General features: G+C 31.3%; 2 protein-coding genes across 2 annotated transcripts; one reads left to right on the top strand and one right to left on the bottom strand.

Annotated features, from left to right (window-relative positions):
- Positions 1-617: 617 nt before the first annotated feature.
- Positions 618-4058, top strand: LOC130896495 (prosaposin-like). The gene is made up of 4 exons (XM_057804647.1): positions 618-744; positions 1924-1951; positions 3657-3744; positions 3840-4058. The coding sequence occupies exons 1-4, from the start codon at positions 705-707 to the stop codon at positions 3996-3998; spliced, it is 315 nt and encodes a 104-aa protein (XP_057660630.1). The 5' UTR covers positions 618-704; the 3' UTR covers positions 3999-4058.
- A 3885-nt stretch (positions 4059-7943) lies between these two features.
- On the bottom strand, positions 7944-17776 carry LOC130896496 (prosaposin-like). Its single transcript, XM_057804648.1, has 4 exons — positions 17675-17776; positions 16597-16624; positions 10559-10646; positions 7944-8166 (listed from the first exon to the last, which is right to left on the bottom strand). Exons 1-4 carry the CDS (start codon positions 17712-17714, stop codon positions 8008-8010), a joined length of 315 nt encoding a protein of 104 aa, XP_057660631.1. The 5' UTR covers positions 17715-17776; the 3' UTR covers positions 7944-8007.
- Between the last annotated feature and the right edge of the window lie 929 nt (positions 17777-18705).

Here is an 18705-nt window from a genome sequence, read left to right as displayed (position 1 = left end):
TCTTTCCTCTCAGATTTTCTCCTCGTTATCTTCGTCCTTGATAACCACCACAAGATATACATAACTTTGAACTTGTTTTGAGTTCATTGCTTTTTCTTCGTTCAGTTGTATTGACAAACTTCTCATTGCTCTTTTTCTTTATGGTGTGAGCTTGGATATATCTTCGTTGACTCGTAGATTAACTGTCTTTGCCGTTTCTATGAAGGCTCTGCAGATTTTCTTAAGCTCGTTTACCGATGTTGAAAGGATTATTACATCGTCTGCGTATACCAGTAGGTGCGCCCTGTTTTATTCAAACCGATTTTACATATTATCCATTCTAATACTATATTGAACAGTGTATTGGATAACTGTTTTAATCCTGTGTTGCTCTGGAAACACAAATATATAAATACTAAGTTATATTATTTACAAAAGTAAATATACTTTGCTCCTTAATATTTCACAGGTATGCTTGAGATTTAGTCTAATTTTATGATCTATTTTATCATAATACTCATTGTCACTATTCATGTGATGACTTGCTGATATATCCACTCCAAATGCTTGAAATGATATTATCTTACGTAACTTTTGAGTGGTCGAAAAACAATTATTTCTTCTAGTAAACGAGGATATATAAACTGAGTTTCACTCCACCCTGACAAGCATTAAGTATAATTGTATTCAAAAGGTATCCACTTAGGAAACTTCTCACTTTCAACATGAAATTCGTTTTTGCATTCGTAGTTTTTGCTTTTGTTGGTAAGTGCAAATGGGATAAAATAAATTTGACTAGTTCTAACAGAGTTTCAATAGTTTCAGAAATGTTTTCAATTATATATGAAATTAATAATACTAGATATGTTCTTTGGGTCGAATATTTGAGATAAAATTAATAAAGTAACAAAAATTTCAACCTTAGATTTCCCTTACTTAACTTTTGAAAGAGTATCCCAATATGAAAAAGAGTAAATTTTTTCAAAAAACATAATGAGATGTCTGTCCAATATCCAATTAGAATTTTTACGCTTTTAATTGATGCCAAGGAGATGGAAGTTACAAACCAAAAGTCACTGACTTTATTTATGACATATATCTAATTTATCACATTTTTCGACTAAAACTCCTCTCAAATTTTAAAACTTAGAAACTATATTTGTTGCTGATGGTTTTGAATTTTATTTTCTTTTGATATAAAGTTAGTTTATATATCTTGTTAATTCATTCCTATATTTTTAACTCATTAGTGATTTTTCAATCTATTTTCCACATAATGAGATATCTTTCCAATGTTAACAGAATCACAATCATTAGAAAGCACTTGCTATATGATATCATTGCTTTTATTTTTGGATGTTTTAGATTTCAGTCAAGTGAAATATTTTGATAACGAATTGTCCTTAATGACTTATACTACGTCAATATTTATTGGAACAATTTGATAGGTGTTGTAGGAATTCTTGTACATATGGTGAGGAAAAGTTATTTACATTGCTATGTTCAGTTTTATTCTGTGTCTGGATTGATTAAGGTATTTTCTCATCTTTTCTTCAGATATGTGTTCAATTGCTACATTTTGCATGATTATTTCTGCCTAATGGAAATTTTCAGCCTTCCTAAGTAATTTGGAGGCTACTTAAATCTTCACTTATATACTCACCCCCATTTCATTTTTCACGGAAGGATGCAAATTTTCATGGATTTCACGAGAAAATCAAACAAAGCATTGGTTCCCATTTCCACATTTGGAAAACACTCTCAAATTTGTCTAGTCAATTTTTCAACAGAAATAAATATTTTAAAAAATAGGAATTCGGTGAATTTTGCTCTATTGAACATAATTATAGTAGAATTTCATATTTAACAATGAATTCCAAAAAATCATTTGCAAGAATTGTTTCTGTAGTGATCTGAGACTTATAAAATATATTTTTTTTTCAGGGTTATCTTTCCAAGCTGCACACCCTAAGTAAGTAATATTTTTAATAGTACACCAACCACTATATCTAACACTCATACATCTACTTATAATCACCACTAAACTAGTGTTTGAAGCATTGAAAAACATAGTTTTCATATTTTGATTGGTCGAACAATTGATAATATACAGAATAGGAAAATGTTAGCTTCAGTATAAATTGCGTGAATATTTTATTTATGCAGGCCGTCGATAAATATAAATAATAATAGATATATATTAGAATCACAAATCATATATGTCAATTTCAACGACATATTTTGAATATTATTCAAATAATTCAATCATCACATCCTGACAAGTCCACTTAAAATATTATTTATTCACATATTACATTCACATCACAGATTAAGGCAATAGACCATGTGGACTTTATTTATTCATTTTAGCTCCCAATTTATTCATCCAATAATAAAGTAAAGAAAGTGGAATTAGACAGAGACCCCGATGACCACTCCTTAACAGTAGTTTCCATCTTGATTGGAAAACCCATGTATAATATTGTCATGCATCAACGTGAAACCCTCTCATATAAAACCAAGATACCTTCAAAATATATATTTGATTCTGATTAGGTTGAAGAGTTTCTATCTGTAATGAGTCGCATAGCATCTAACCAGCCAAACGGCTTCGAATTGGTCACCAGCCTAACTTAACCAAATGTTATATTAGAACACTTCAATAGTTAAATTTTATTGCTAGACAGTTTTTGTTGGCCTTTGCACAACCTTATCCTATAGATGTCCAATCAGATTATGATGTCTAGACCCTGCTGGCCACTCCTTAACAGTGATTTCCATCTTGATTAATTATTGGAAAACTGCTGCATCAATGTGAAACCATTTAATATAAAACCAAGGTACCTCCTCGATATATATTTAATCCTAATTAGACTCTATACATTAGTCGCATCGTATCTAACCAGCCAAACTGTTTCGAATTGGTCACTAACTTAAGATACTTGGGTTCCACAGTCACCGAAATAAACCAAATTGATGAGCCACATATTTTGCAATGCGCCGCTTGTTACAATCGTGCCTGCTACGTTGAATATCAAATACAATTATTCTATATGATGTTCATCAAACTGGTGGTTCTATATACTGGTGAAGCCTGGTTTCTAACCTGAAGAAAATGGAACGCTCTAAGAACTTTTGAAAACAAGATGCTTTGGCGAATTTCTGGGAGAGTGGTAGAGAACAGTATGTGAAAAATCCTACAACGACGGAAAAAACTTACTATGCGATGGCCCAGACATACTGGTCAGACTAAAAGTCAAATACGTGCAGTGGTGAACATAAATTCGACTGAAGAGGTTTTGTGAGAGTGGCCAGAAGCCTGGGTCGATTATTTAAGTCAGTCGATAAATTTCTGTCACAAAGTTTCTTAGTTACTTTGTGGGGCGATCTTGAAGTCCATTCACACCCAATCACATGGCGGATATTACGTGGAGCTGCACAATAACATGAGTCAAGTGTTTCTTAAACCATAAAGCAGTTATCTATCTTTGACTTATAAGATTGAAAGTAACATTGATACAATCTACTCAATTGCACCTATTACGTTAAGAGTAATTTTTGATCCGATTTAGGGCTTATTTCTAGAATTTTATTATACTATACCAATGTGTTTAATGTGTTTTTATAAAAAAGCATAATTCTAATAATCAAAATCGTTTTTTATTGTCATCTTACAGGATCACCAACAAAGGAGGTTTACTTTGTAATATATGTGAAACCGTTGCTACTTACGTCAAAGAATTAGCAGAAGAAGATATAACCGAAGTGAGTTTTTTAAATTTGATACATTAATTCATAAGTTTCTACACAATTTTTAAAAATCTTACTATAGTAATCCTTCAACATCTCGTTGTTTTTAGGATGAAGTCACAAAACAAATCGAAGCACTATGTAATGTTTTGCCAGGACAAATGAAGGAACTGTGTAACGATGATGTCCTTCCTTATGTCGAAAATATATACGATGCAATCAATAACCAAACAGCAGAAGAAATATGTGAATCTTTGAGTTTGTGTTGAGTTAAAATGAACGGAATAAAATAACATTTGGCTAAATACGAATAAAAATTTCATCCAAAATAGTATTTTTTTCTCGCTTATCTATACAAATGGATACTGACCATATAAAAAACCAAGGAAGCAAGAGAAAGAAAAGTGAGGCATGGAAATTGAAAATTAATCAACTGTTACTTCAACTGACAGTCAATTTTATTACTTAGAGGTATTCTCTTGTTGCCTCTACTTACTCTTTGCTCTTATGAGAAACTTTGGCTTTTCCTTGGAATAAAATTTTTGCATTAAAATGAAACAGCGACATTTTTGACTAATGTTCCAGTTGAGGACCCTTTCTGTTAAGGTTAACATTGCTTTCAGTAGTCCTTTTATACTCGAAAATCATCGATATAACATTTGCTAATCGACCTTACAGTTCTAAGAGGTAGTTAGAACACCCCAAAAATATAGTGGAAGCAATGACCTTTTTAATATTCTTTCAATTTCCATTTTCGTGTTATTGGGTCATATATTCAACGTGGATGACAATTTGTTTATCAAAATGTCGATTCTAACTACGTGACACTAATAGTAAGTAAGTTCTTGGACTGTAAAAACGGAAATTCACTCAGTGAATTTGATATACTACAGGATTACATTGAATAAATAGCGAACAATTATATTAGGCAAGATATACACTACCGTTCGAAAGTTTTTGCCCATTTTACAAGTTGAGTGAAACACAACCAATAAAAATAATAAGATTGATTTTGATATTTATATTATATTAAATTATAACTTATATAATATGTGAATGAAGGTATAGTTATAGTTGAACTTCAGTCTGTAATTGTTATATATTTCAATTCTGCTTTTATTATTTCGGTGCACAATTTTGGCATTGCGAAGTGGAAGAGGCTGCTTTCTCTGTCCAATTTGTTCTACAATTCTCCCTTCTGCCAAACAAATACTAAACAACGTGGCGTCTTTAAATTTGAAACATATGCTGTATAGATTGTGTACTTTCTAATACAGTGGTATTGTTCAAGTAACTACCGCTGTGTCTAGGTCAGGCCAAGTACTTCTGGAACTATCTTCCTAGTGATTATTTCGCTATTCTCTGTTCATCCCTTTGCTTTATATGTTCTTCTCAATGCAGTCTCTGTAGTCTTTATGAATCTCCAAGCTCAATTCTCATATCTATATAATATATATATATGGAGCTATAAATTTTACTTAAATTATTCAGATCTTTTTTATCATTTATAGCTTTTTCGTTCTTATGAATGTGAACCATATCTAAAAAGTCCCTTTTTCGTGTATTAGATTCCGTTTCAAGAAGTTTTGAATCTTTATAATTGAATTTATGTTTTTTTCATATCTCATGATTCGTTGATGCAGTTCTATTTTTTTATCGTATTGATGACCTCTAAGTCTATTTTCTAAATACTGAGATGTTTGCCCTATGTAGACAGCGTCACAATTAGTACAAGGCATTTGATACACAATATTACTTCTTTTGTTTTTTGGCGTTTTAGATTTTAATTTGGTGAAATATTTGGATAATGCCCTTTATGACTTTTCCTAATATCATATTTATTGAAATAATTTGATAATTGTTGGGAAAGTCCTTGTACATATGGTGAGGCAAAATGTTTTATGTTTTGATATTTCGTTTCTGTTTTGTTTTTAAATTGATTGTAGTATCTGCTTATCCTTTTTATGAAAATGTTATTTATCATTTTTTTCGGATAATTATTCTCCTTCAATGCAGTTTTTGCTTTTTGAATAGCTGAGCATCTAAATTCAGGACCTGATAGTTGGATAGATCTATCAGCCAAACATATTATCACTGATCTTTTTTGTGACATAGGATGACACGAATTGAAGTTTAAATATCTTGAGGACCAAGTTAGTTTCGATTACCATTCTGTTCTTATTTTATTGTTAATTCTATATAATGTGACATCAAGAAAATTGATTCTATAATTTTGGTCAACCTCGATTGTGAATTGAATCTTTTTTGCAATCATCTACATATCGGAAAAAGAATGGAATATTTCTATCAAGTTTGCTTAGGACAGTTTGCTCAAGATCTTCCATTACCAATTGTGCTTGAAATGGAATATAAATAAGCAAATTGTAAGTGTCAATATTATATTTTGATATATATATATGATGAGATGATGAGACTGGGACTTATCTGTGGAAATCCAGAATGCTTGGAGCCCTCAAGAGGATCCCCAGATGCTGGAGTTGTATTTGGTGCAACGGATGGATCCTCAGGTGTTGTGAAGTGCTTTCTTATTGAGGAAGGAAACTGCTACAAAGATAGAAATTACTGAAGAAGGAACAAGACATATGATCAGATTTGAATAAAAACAGAGCTTATGCTCTAATATATATAAAAAATGGATTTATATTTCATTTTAAATATTAGCAAACAGGAATCTTCTCCATTCTATTCGTACTGTTTCCCAAATAAATGAACTGGAAACTAATATACAAAATTTGCTTTAAGCTTTTTGCAAAGTTGGAAAGATATTTTAAAAACTTACTAGCGAAAATAAAGAATAAAATCTCCACAAATTTTCTAAAATTCACTTTGATTTGAACATTTGAGTGTAGGTAAATACATTCCGAGATTTTATTGAATTTCACGAATGGAGAGGAAGGTCTATAACAAATTAATTTCTTCAAAAACTGAAATGTAAGAATCAAATTAGAAGTGACTACTGAATCACAGTACGTAAACAAAGAAATATTACAAAGACTACTGAAATTTTTTATAGAGATTTCAATTTTCTATCAAAAACAATGCGACAACTTTCTCGTGTCACTTAAATATACAAGTTTGTTCCCAAATGAATTTAACTGAAATAGTTATGCTGTAACTCCTCGGTAAGAATATTTCAATTTTACCTTCAAGAGTAAATGAAAATCTGTACCGAATGAAAATATCCTAAGTGAAGAAACAAAATTATATTATTCACATTTGTAGTAATCATTCGACTTAAATTATTCTATGATACAAATCACGAAAAGTATGCCATATAAAAATCGTTCTGTTCAATTCAATAGCCATTTAGGTGAGCTAATTGTCAAATACGTTAAATAGATAACAGGATAAAATAAAAATTGGAACTCAACTAAATAATGAATTCATTGCTCTCACGACATTTTGGATGTGTTCTGCCTACCTTTATAGAATCGTCATAACGATCAAAGAATGTTGTATTAATAATTGTTGAGTACAAAGAACTACTGAAGTCATGTTAGCCTAAACATAAAATATGACACCTATTTATACAAATTGAGGGCGCTCATCTTGTTTTGACATAATAATTTTCCATTTAAAATTATGTAGATTAAAAAATATTTCACAAATGTAACCCGGAGAGAGATACAATCTCTTGTGAGTAATTTAACACACCCCCGGTGAGAACCGTTCCTTAATTTTACCCTCCATTAACAAATCCTCTCGGATTACAAAAATTTTTGTCTTATATTAATGTGACTGTGAAGAATTATTAGTTTAGCTCAGAAATTAATTTATGTTGCACGATCTTAATGGGGACCCACATCATAGATGATTCCCTGATCACTTGAGTTCCATAAGTATTAACGACTATACTTAAATATAATTATAACCTTTCATATGACAAGATTTTTCAGTATTTAAGAGCGGTCTGTGAACAGATAGATGATTTAATATTGTAGCGTTCGTTCGATTACTGAAACCACGTTTAATATTTATTCCATTATCTAATAAATAGTTCATTTCAAAGTAGTTTTGTTGTTTTGATGCAACGAATATGGTCAGCCATCATTAGTTAGCCCGAAGAATCATTACACATCTACCTTTGGGATCACTATAATCGAGGTAATTCTCACGACTGACATTTAGTCAGGTTTTCCACAACAGTCTCTCAATATAAAATTGAAATAGGAAGTAGAGAAAAAAAAACAATATTGATGAAAATTTATTTATTTTCAGCTATCAATGTAATTATTCATTCAATTCAAAATCACGGATTCAACATAAACTTAAGGATTCACATATTTCTTCTGCTGTTTGGTTATATAGAGCGTCGTAAATGTTTTCGACATAAGGAAGGACATCATCGGTACACAGTTCCTTCATTTGTCCTGGCAAAACATTACATAGAGCTTCGATCTCTTCGGTGACTTCATCCTAAAAAATGTGGAGATGTTGGAAAATTGGTTTTGCAGAATTTTTGAAAATCGTGAAATGTATCATCTAAAATTCAGTTTAATATTTTTGGAGGTATCCACATTAACTGATAATTGAGTAAAATCATTTGAAGGTTCATTTTTAAATTTTCTTATATTATGTAGAAAAATTTGTTCCAAGATCAATTCAGATAAAATTGGATCTATGGAATCAATACTTTTAAAAAACCATAATTCATCATACAATTTTGAAAGAACCTTTGTTTCAGCCATCCTACTCTAGCATAGTATACAGGATGCTTCAAAAAAAGTTGATTCCATCTCTAGGATATACATAAAACAGAAGAAAATAAAATTATTAATGTATAATTATAAAATTATACACATTGTTTACTATTTTGCTACAGCTACTAGAAACATTGTATTAAATTTTATATGAATATGATGATACATCGAATAAATTTGAGCCCTCTATGTCTGACTCACATAGAGGGCGCTAGTTATACGGTTAATACCAAGTAGTATTGAACATATCTTTTAATAAAAGATTTACTTAGCAAAACTCCAGTGAACTCAAACATCATTCAATTTTACCCAAAAAATGTATTAATTAAATAAGAAATCACGAGATGAAATTTTTAAAAAGGGGTTCATAATATAAAATAGAATTCAATTGGAGTAGGTGTTCAAAATGTCCTCCGTTATCACAAATACCCAAGTCTATCCTTTTTTCTAAAGAATCCATTAATCTTCTAATCGGTTGGGAGTCAGCTATGAGGTCATCAAAGTGACGTTGAATTCTGTCTTCCAATTCTTAGGGTAAATTCACATCAGTAGCATGAAGTTTTTCTTTGAGATACGACATTGCAGCTTCAAACAAAACAATAAAAATCCTCGAAAAAAACTCATTGAGAACAATGAGTACTCACAAAAGCTACTAGTCGACAGTCTTCAAAAAAACGACCATGTTGGGATCAGTTTCTTTTAAATCCATTATCACAACCTTGTTAATAATAATAATAATTTTTTTAAACTTATAGTAGTTGATGCGAAATGCGTTTTCTACGGATGTCGTTACCTCTATGGCCCTTTCCCTTCATCAGTCAAAAATAATTTGTGAATTCCGCTCATATTTCTATTGTAGACGTAGGAGCTATTCGAATGAAACATAAATGCTCGACATTCGTTATAATTTTGATATCCAATATTCTGGAATATATAATCTATTAGTTGTTTCGTCAGACAAATGTAATCAAGGGCACGTATATACTGACAGAAATCGTACTATTTCGAAGAAAATGTTGTAGATGTATGGATACTGTTTTTGCAATCCCTGCATTTTTCAATAAACTCACTGATACAGCGATACTGTTGATATATTTCTTGTTTTTAACACGCTTATATATATTAGCTTCCCCAATATTTGATTTGTTTGTAATTATTCTTTATGGCTTATTACTGTTAGTATATCCCACCACTTCAATTGCGTTCGTTAGCCGAGCGGGCTAGGGCGTTAACCTCAGGATTCGCCGATTGTGGGTTCACACTCCAAAAAAAATTGTTTTCTGTGGAAAGATTTTTTTTCCAGAAATTATCAGTGGAAATTTTATATCGAAACAAATTTCAGAACTGTCTACCCTCTGTTGTGAAGTTACTATATTACCTGCATCAGTATTACTTTAGAATTTAACATCATAAATTTTAATGTTGTTCGAGAAGAATTTTACATCCATGCACCCTCTGCTGGAGATTTAGAATATGACTAGAGCTTAAAAAAAATTTTATTTTTGACAATAAATCGAAGTAAAAAGTGAAAAATTAATATATTAATTCACAAAATAGACAAAAATACGCTTTCATTTTATATAAAACTGAGAAGTAAAAAAAATATAGTTTAAGAAAAAATAGAAAAACGCGCATTTAAAACACATCAAACTATAAAGTAGGAAGTAATTTTCTAAAATTAGCTTAGAACAATAATAAATGGAAAATAAATTATTTTAAACTTTTTTTTATGTGATTTGAAAGCATGTTTTTAATTTTTTATACTATATTCAGTTTATCAGTCCAGAACTGACTTGATAAACTGTAAAAATCAGTTAAACTCATTCGTGTGAAATTGTTGAAAAGAGCTCAAGTCCAAAAACTTCATTGGGATAAATTTAATTTTACAAATAACTGTCTATTCAACCACCGTTTTGTTTTCGTTCTCTTATGCGTTAAATTATTTATTGCCAATCGTTGCCTCGTTGTAAGGTCAACTTTTAGAGCCAATATTTGATATCCTGAAAATATTTCTAATAATGTAGAACTGAATACATTTTTTGTACAACTGGATTGAAAAGTTACACATCAATTTTTCAACTCTCTAGAGAAAATTTTGAGAAACTTACTACTGTAATATCTTCTTCTGCTAATACTTGTATGTAAGAAGCAACGGTTTCACATATATTACAAAGTAAACCTCCTTTGTTCTTGATCCTGTAATATAATGAAAAAAGGTTTTTAAATATTGCAATAGAAGTAGTACTATTACTTATACATATGTGATACCAATTGTATTTTTTTATGTGAAGAAATTGCCAGAATAGAATAATATTAATCCAAAAATGAATGCTTCAATCAAATAATAAATTACTATTAAGGAATATATACCATTTAACCCTTCAGAAAACATATTAACGTGATGATATGGTTGAGATACCTAATGTTAATTTCAATCTTAAACATTCAGAGATAGATAACCGTTTGATGGTTTGAGCAATCGACACTTGAATTATGTTGATGTACAACTACCACATAATGTCCGAGGTATGGCTGTTAGTGAGTAGACACATCCTCAAACAAGCCAATGATCCCAAATCAACTCCCGCAAATCGCTAACTGGAATTACAATTTGCTGGTGTCACGTTGACATTCAAATGATAGTGGCTTCTACTGTTCTCCTATAAATGTAGACGCAGAAACAGTACAACGAAGAAGGGGAGAAATATATGCATAGACTTGTATTACTTGTATTAAAAATCAGGTATCTTCTCGGGAAGATAAAAAACTATTTGTGATAGCAATTTTTTGAATGACTTACTGACTTACATAATAAGTCTGAGAAGACTTCGCTCTCATAAAACCTGCCGAGGTATGTGAAGAAAAATCTAGAACATTCTAAAAAGTAAAACGCATAAAGATTATATCACGCAAATAACGGTCAGCATTTTATTAGTATAAATAATAATAAAATAATTAAGATCATTCGCTTGTAAATTGTGTTTTTTGTAATAATAAAGTTTTTTTAAAAAAAGATAAAAAGTAAAATCTTTTACTGCCGCTTCGTTTTTTTTTTTTCGATGATTATGGAGCCTTAGTACTGGAACTTGGTTAGCATTTCGAAACAGTTATAAGCGGCTCATGTATAAAAAAAATCTTTAATGAGAAACACCACCTTTAGTACGTCAATCAACTATTGACTATTGAAGTCTTCCTATGTAACTTTTGATTCTCTTTACGATACGATACGTGATTGATTTTGCTACCTTAGAGCTTTCAAACTGATAGCGGAAAAATAATGGTGTATATTAACTTTTCAAACAACATTCAAACCTTTATTGATGTGAAATTTTTAAGTGAAAGCAGTTAAAAAAGTGATAATTAAAAAATAAAACCGTTTTTTTGTAAAGTATTAAAGCGGTTATCATGAAATTTTTTTATATAAAAGTTTTGAAAAATTTCAATCAGTTTAAAACAAGTAGTTGAAAATACGAAATTTCTAGTATTCTAAAATAAAAAGATGTCATAGACAAAAACTCTTAGCGATAACTCGTAAATAAAATGCAACGAATAGAAATTCGCAATTTGATGAAAATTGATCAAATAGATCAAAATAGATTAGAGGAGAAGTGATTGATTGATTTCAATCGGCAAATGATTGTGCATTTTTTGCATTGTAAAATATTGAGCCCTTGACGAATTCTGATCGTGAAGTAGATAGTTAAAGGTCATGCTCCGCGTTTCTAAGTGCATAGCCGTGCACGATCTTTCTGAAATTGGAGACATGTGCTTTCGAATTAGGCAAACGAATTCAAAGATGAATAAGGAAGGAAGAGTCAGAATTTTCAATCTTTTAAAGAAGGCACTGAGACCTGCTGTTCAGTCAATAGTGTAACATAATCTACATGTCTTCATGTATTATGATTATTTTTAGTGTTTATTATACCTACTTTATTTAATGATTGTACCTAAATAGGTATTAAGCATATGCAACCATATATATATATTGTACTCTATTAATTTATAGTTATAAGTTGGTACCATTGAATATTGACAATGACTTTATTGTATGAAGTATAAATAGTTGGACATATGTAAAATTTCTCTTCTTTCCTGTCATAAAACTCAATGAGTGAAGATTAATAAAAATGTGCTCAACAAGTGAGACTATGTTTTATTCATAAAAATATAACAAGACAATAATACAATACGTTACATGGTGTCAGGTAGTATCCAGGGCGAAAAAAAAATAAGCAGTAGAAAACTGGATGGCGATGGATTCTCTAAGATTAATCCCAGCCATGGACTTTGAAAATGGAAATGTGGCGAAGAATTGGACCACATGGATTCAAAAGTTTGAAATTTATTTGCTGGCTTCAGGACACGCGGATGGTGCTGAAGAAAAGAAGGTAGCAATTTTTCTAAATTTAATTGGTGATAAAGGTATGGAAATATCTAAAGCTCACTTTTGTAATTAGGAGATTCGTTCAAATTGAGTCCCATTACACGTACCCCCGAAGGGAAAAGCATATCGGAGATGCTTCTCAATAATGGCATAATAAACTGTTGAGGATGTAACTCCCATTTCAAGGAACTGCCCACAACAAGCCCTAGGAATTTTACAGATTATTCAATAAAAAAAGCAGTAATGTACTTTTATATGATAAAACTTTAGTTTTAGAAACGTTAAGACACAAAAGATAAAAATGGCACTATGATTTAAGAGAGATTAGGTCACTAAATACGATCCTATGAAGTGTCTTGAGATCTGGGTTACTCCAAGAGAAACTAATATCATCTGCAAAAGACATATTTTACCACTGATGTCTAGATAGACGATGTAGTTTATAAACTGAAGAAACAAAATAGGGCCTAGTACTGAGCCTTGGGGAACTCCACATTATATTGGCTTGCAAGGAGACATCGTTGTATCGACCCTCACAAGCTGACTTCTGTTGGTAAGGTGCGACTTAAACCAAGCAAAAGATGTTCACCTGAAACCGTAGTACTGCAATTTGTTAATTAAAATATTATGATTAACACAATCGAAAGAAAGCCTTAGAAAAATCACAAAAAGTTGTTACAATGAAATGATGGTTGTTTAGGCTAGAGTAAACATTATTTAGGAGGGAGAATATACCATCACTTATGTATTTGTTACTTAAAAACCAAATTGATGGGTATCGAGTATTTTATATTTAAACAAAAATGATAAAAGCCTGTGTTTGACCAATCTTTCTATGATCTTAGATAACGTGGGAAGGAGTGCAATTGGGCGATAATTCGATGCTTGATTTTTAATTTCTCTTTTATACAGAAGTGTAATTATAGCCGTCTTGAGGCAATTGGGAAAAGTGCAATTCCGAAATCGAACGTTAAAGTGGTAGAGTAATTTAAGGTGCAATCGGGCAGACTCGAAAACATTTTTGATGTAAGTTCATTAGTTACAAATTTGTATTTATTTGTAATGTCATCAATGTACTTCGAAGCTCTGCTAAAACTACGGGCATAAAGAAAAAACTATGTAAGTTAACATTAGCATCAGGGAGATATGGAAGTGGATCATGCGAAGGAGTTATAGAATTTAATAATTTTTTGCTACATTCACAAGGAAGCCTTATTTCTCAGAAGATTCACGTGACCATGAAACATTACGAGTCTCCTATTATAATGATTATCTTTGGCAGCTTTTGTTGTCTTATGATGAATGTTTTTGTATAATTTCACGTAATTTTTAAAAAAGACAGTATCCAAGAATTTTCTTAGGTGAGATAAAATCGCATGTTCTTTGCAGATATACGTAAGCCTTTAGTGAACGGGTTCATTTTGCTCATTTTTATACCGACTCAAGGGAAATAATAGAATGCCACACTAGTTACTGCTTTTATGAATCTAGAAAATTCGAAGTCCACATGACCGGAGAGCATGTTCCAGTCAGTTGTTTGACAACGGTGCTTGCAGTTTTGAAAACTTTTCCATAAAAGATACGGCATAATTTGCGAGAAGCATTTTTACATACCTTCATGATCGGAGAAACCTGAATCAAAGACAGTGCAGTCGGTGGGTTCTGAATCATACGATGACACGACATAGTCTATAGTACTAACTATCTATGTGGATAAATTTTTGTGTTAAAAATCTTTCAAAACTCATTGAAAGTCACCTGGATCAGCTTAAAATTCAAACAGCACATATTTGCATTTAACGTTTCCCGCTAAAGGAGACTTTAATGTGCTAAAGTGGAACATTTCCTACTTTACCTCAAAGTTCAAATCAAAAGAACATTTAGGTGGAATGTCAATTATGAAACACGCGATTTAATTTAATGGAAACGTCAAATATCAGAAATTATCGATAACATCTAGCAGAGAAAAGGCTAGAGAAACTAACTGTGATAAATATTCAAAGTGCTCTACATATAACAGTGATATTAGGTCATTCCATATGAAGGTTGAAACTTGATTATAAAAACAACTGGATAATAGAATCAAAAGTGTATGTATCATTAAAAGACATAGCAATTTAATGTAAATATTTTTTTGGGTATTTGTATTGGGTGAACTACTTAGAAAACCTAAGTACGTATGTTCCTAGAAGCTTCACCAAGACTTATATGTATATATCGTAACAACAAGATCTTTGAATGCTGCTCTTTTAAGCACATTATTAGAAATGCGATAATTGAAATGAATGGAACAGTTGTGTGAAAATAAGGGACAACATTTTGAAATGCTAAGAGGTAGTGCACCTTTCACAAATTGTATCTATATCAGATTGAAATAGATGGCAATCACCAAAGGCATTCAGCAGACGGAACATAATTATAATGGCACATAATTATAATAGGTAATAGTTTGGTTAGTGTGGAAATGCTTTACACATATTGAAAATAATCTGGGAATCGCAGTTTCACCAAAGTTCGAGTTGTATCAAACATATTTTTCTAGTCTGTGTTGGATTGAAATTGCTAGTGAAGCTCCGACTATTGTAAGCCCATTGAATTGTTTCCAAAATGTCATTAGTTCAGTTGTGAATATAAGTACTCGCTTATTGGTGCGTGATAATCAAATTCTGTTCGGTGGAACGTGTATTTAAAGATTAATATTTCTCCAAAGAAGGGTGCCAGAATAATTTACCTATATAAACAGACGTCTATGACTTTGACAGATCCATGACCTCGACAGATCTATAACTTTGCAGGTATAGCTACAGCAGTTGATGTGGAAACATCAAACTTTATTCAGGAAAGACAAGCACACTTCTTTGAAAGGGGGATAAAATACTTAGCCTGAGTCAAAAAATACCATTACATTGTTGAAGACTGGAAAAACGTGATGAAACACATTCATTTGTACAGGGCTATCAATAAAGTGTTGTTTGTCGGAGTGAAGGTATTTCTTTGCAGCGAGATCAAATCCTATAAAGTGTTAAACTTTCACAAACAGATATTTCAATTTTCTGTCCACAACGAATTGAGATGGAAGCTTGGTTGAAGCTTGATGAATGCTGTCAAATATATTGGAATATCACGCCGTAGGATTGTTCTATTCACGTAGACATTTGATGGAATCTTTTGACATGACTTAGTCCCCTCGTCACAATTCAAAATTGGTCCAGACTTCTAAGATATTCATGATTCCCCTCACCTCAATCGAATTGAGAACTTGACATATTATCAAAAACGTCCAGCTTTATTGAAATGTACTACAGAGAAAGCTAGAGGTGGTTCCACGATGGTGAAGTTAAGAGCATTATTGGAGCGGTGTTTGGATAATTTCTGTTGGAACGGGACATAATAATATAGAGATTATTTTATATTATTATACGGAGTAATGAAAAAGTATGGAAGTGAAGTAGGTGGTTATTAAATTGTTGACAGTAAGTTGTATTTGGATAATTCAAATGTTGAGAAATCACTAGTAATAAATGAGTAACTATGGGTCATCTCAGTGCATCTTTCGCTGAGTGAACATGGAAAATATAGCACTTGCAAAATTGTTTCTCACTCATTCATGGCAAACAATCTGAATGAGCTTTAGTATTAAGTTTTTAGTAAGTGGGATCCACTATACTTCATATAGTGCAAACTTCACAAAATAATCAATCAGGGAGGTAAGTTATACCAAGTTGTTAAGTGCCGACTCATACTATTAAAAGTAATACTCACTTAGGGTGTGCCGCTTGGAGGGATAGTCCTGAAAAAAAAAACATATTTTCACACACAGTTCTTACAAATGATATCTCGAATTTATCAAAAAGATGCTGTCTACGAATTTAAGTTCAATAGGGCTGTTGATTTTAACGACGGTACCAGTGCGCTATCGAACTGCAATACCTGGGAGGTACCAATATTGTTTTCATGACCTTGAAAAGTGTTCACTCACTAGTGCAAACGTGGCTTTACAAAAACAATATGGCAAGAATCTTATTGATTAGGGATAGGAACTAATGCAGACGAAAAAAATGGAGTGAGTTGCGACGATACGATGAAGAAACAGAATCAGTAAAACTCCAGTAAAAAATCAACGTTGAACTATATCTTCAGTGTTTTTGTGACAATAAATACATTTTTATAATGAAAAATGAAAATCAAAGAATTACTCAGATGTATTCCTGAAATCTTTTATAATGAGAACCTCATACACTCTTTTCGTAGAAATGAAACTTTCTAGTATTTGAATTAAAATCATTTCTGGCAATACTTTCAGAGTAACAAATTCTCAATTTTTTGAGAATTCAAACACACAAAGGGTCCTGAGGCTTTCTCGAATTGAATGCACTTTGTTGTATCTACTTACTGCTGTAAATGTTTTGAATTCTATTTCCTCGACTATCAATTAAGTTATTTAATGTTGTATTGGTAAAGTGGAACTATAAATTCAACTCAAATTATTATGGTGTTTTGTATCATTAACAACTCATAAATTGTATTAATCGGGATTGCTACAATTTGATTCAAATATTCTTTCAAAAACATGAACTGCTATCAAATTGTCATTAATAATTTATTTTTGTATATTAAACAATATTCTTCTCATTCAATCGTTCATTTTTATAAAACTGCATCTTTTCGAATTATAAAAGACAATAACTATGAATATGTTGGGATACACTTCTTAAAGTTGAGCGCAAATCTACGATAAAAATTCTTTTTTCCCTCTTCTCAAGATTTTTCCTCTATGGAAACATAACTAATGAAACGTCTATGGAATGATTCGAATTTATTCCAATAAATTTGTACTTACCAACAAAAGCAAAAACTACAAATGCAAAAACGAATTTCATGTTAAAAAAAAGGAAGTTCTAAAAACTGGATAATTTTTGGATGCAATTATATTTGAATTATTGAAAATGTGAGGTGGATCTCAGTTTATATATACTCGTCCACTTGCAGAAATAATTGTTTTTTTTTAGAACCACTCAAAAGTTACGTGAGATAATATCATTCAAAACATTTGAAGTGGATCAATCATACAAATCATCGCATGAAGAGTAATAATAACTATTATGATGAAGGAGATCACGAATAAGACAAACGCTCATGTACAACTGTCAAATATAAAGTAGTATATCAGGGTAAAAAAGGGAATGAATCAAGTGAGAAATCAAATTTTTCACAAAATCTTGATTCCATCCGTCTTTAAATAATGGTGATGACAAAGTTCAAAAAATATACTGTGAACATATAAGTAGAGTAATTTGTTATATATGAATTATTACTTTCTAATAAAGAGCTCAAAAATTCGATATTTAGTAACGTTAAAACTCATTGTCATTTATGTATGTGATAAGTATGTTATGTACTATGCAACCCAAAGAATTCATTGTGATCCCAGTTTCTATTGTCACACTGAAAATCATTATGACTTACAACTGATCTATTAATTCCATTCCTCTCAGAGAATCCAGGATTTTGATTAAGTCTTGCTGCATGAGATCTTCGTTTTCTATCTAATATATTCTCAGGTGAGATACTCAGTAGTCTCTCATACTTCGAGAGAATGTGAATAGAGACTTAGCTCTCTACGTAATGTAATCTGCACTTTATGCGTCTTCAGAATAAGACGACACTTCCCCGAAAAGACTACTGTTAATAGTTAGTTTTTTCCTAGGTTGATACACTCAACACAACTTCTCATTACAGTTTCCCAGAAGTATTTTTGCCTATCTCAATCTTGTAGATTGCTCAAGTGACTGTGGATGATACCACAAATGTTTCGGGACCTATGAAGGGTTTATCTACCTCTATTTTAGCAAGTCTATCATTCATTTCATT

Source organism: Diorhabda carinulata, chromosome 7 (assembly GCF_026250575.1).
Source record: "Diorhabda carinulata isolate Delta chromosome 7, icDioCari1.1, whole genome shotgun sequence".
Taxonomy (NCBI): Eukaryota; Metazoa; Arthropoda; class Insecta; order Coleoptera; family Chrysomelidae; genus Diorhabda; species Diorhabda carinulata.
Note: the sequence above shows the minus strand (reverse complement) of the source record. Positions and strands in the feature narration are given on the sequence as shown.

Coding starts and splice junctions, on each gene's coding strand:
- LOC130896495 (XM_057804647.1), top strand. CDS start 705: ATGAAATTCGTTTTTGCATTCGTAGTTTTTGCTTTTGTTG. Junction 745..1,923: donor CGTAGTTTTTGCTTTTGTTG/GTAAGTGCAAAT, acceptor TTTTTTTTTCAG/GGTTATCTTTCCAAGCTGCA. Junction 1,952..3,656: donor TTCCAAGCTGCACACCCTAA/GTAAGTAATATT, acceptor GTCATCTTACAG/GATCACCAACAAAGGAGGTT.
- LOC130896496 (XM_057804648.1), bottom strand. CDS start 17,714: ATGAAATTCGTTTTTGCATTTGTAGTTTTTGCTTTTGTTG. Junction 10,647..16,596: donor CTCCAAGCGGCACACCCTAA/GTGAGTATTACT, acceptor ATTATATTACAG/GATCAAGAACAAAGGAGGTT. Junction 8,167..10,558: donor CAGAAGAAGATATTACAGTA/GTAAGTTTCTCA, acceptor CACATTTTTTAG/GATGAAGTCACCGAAGAGAT.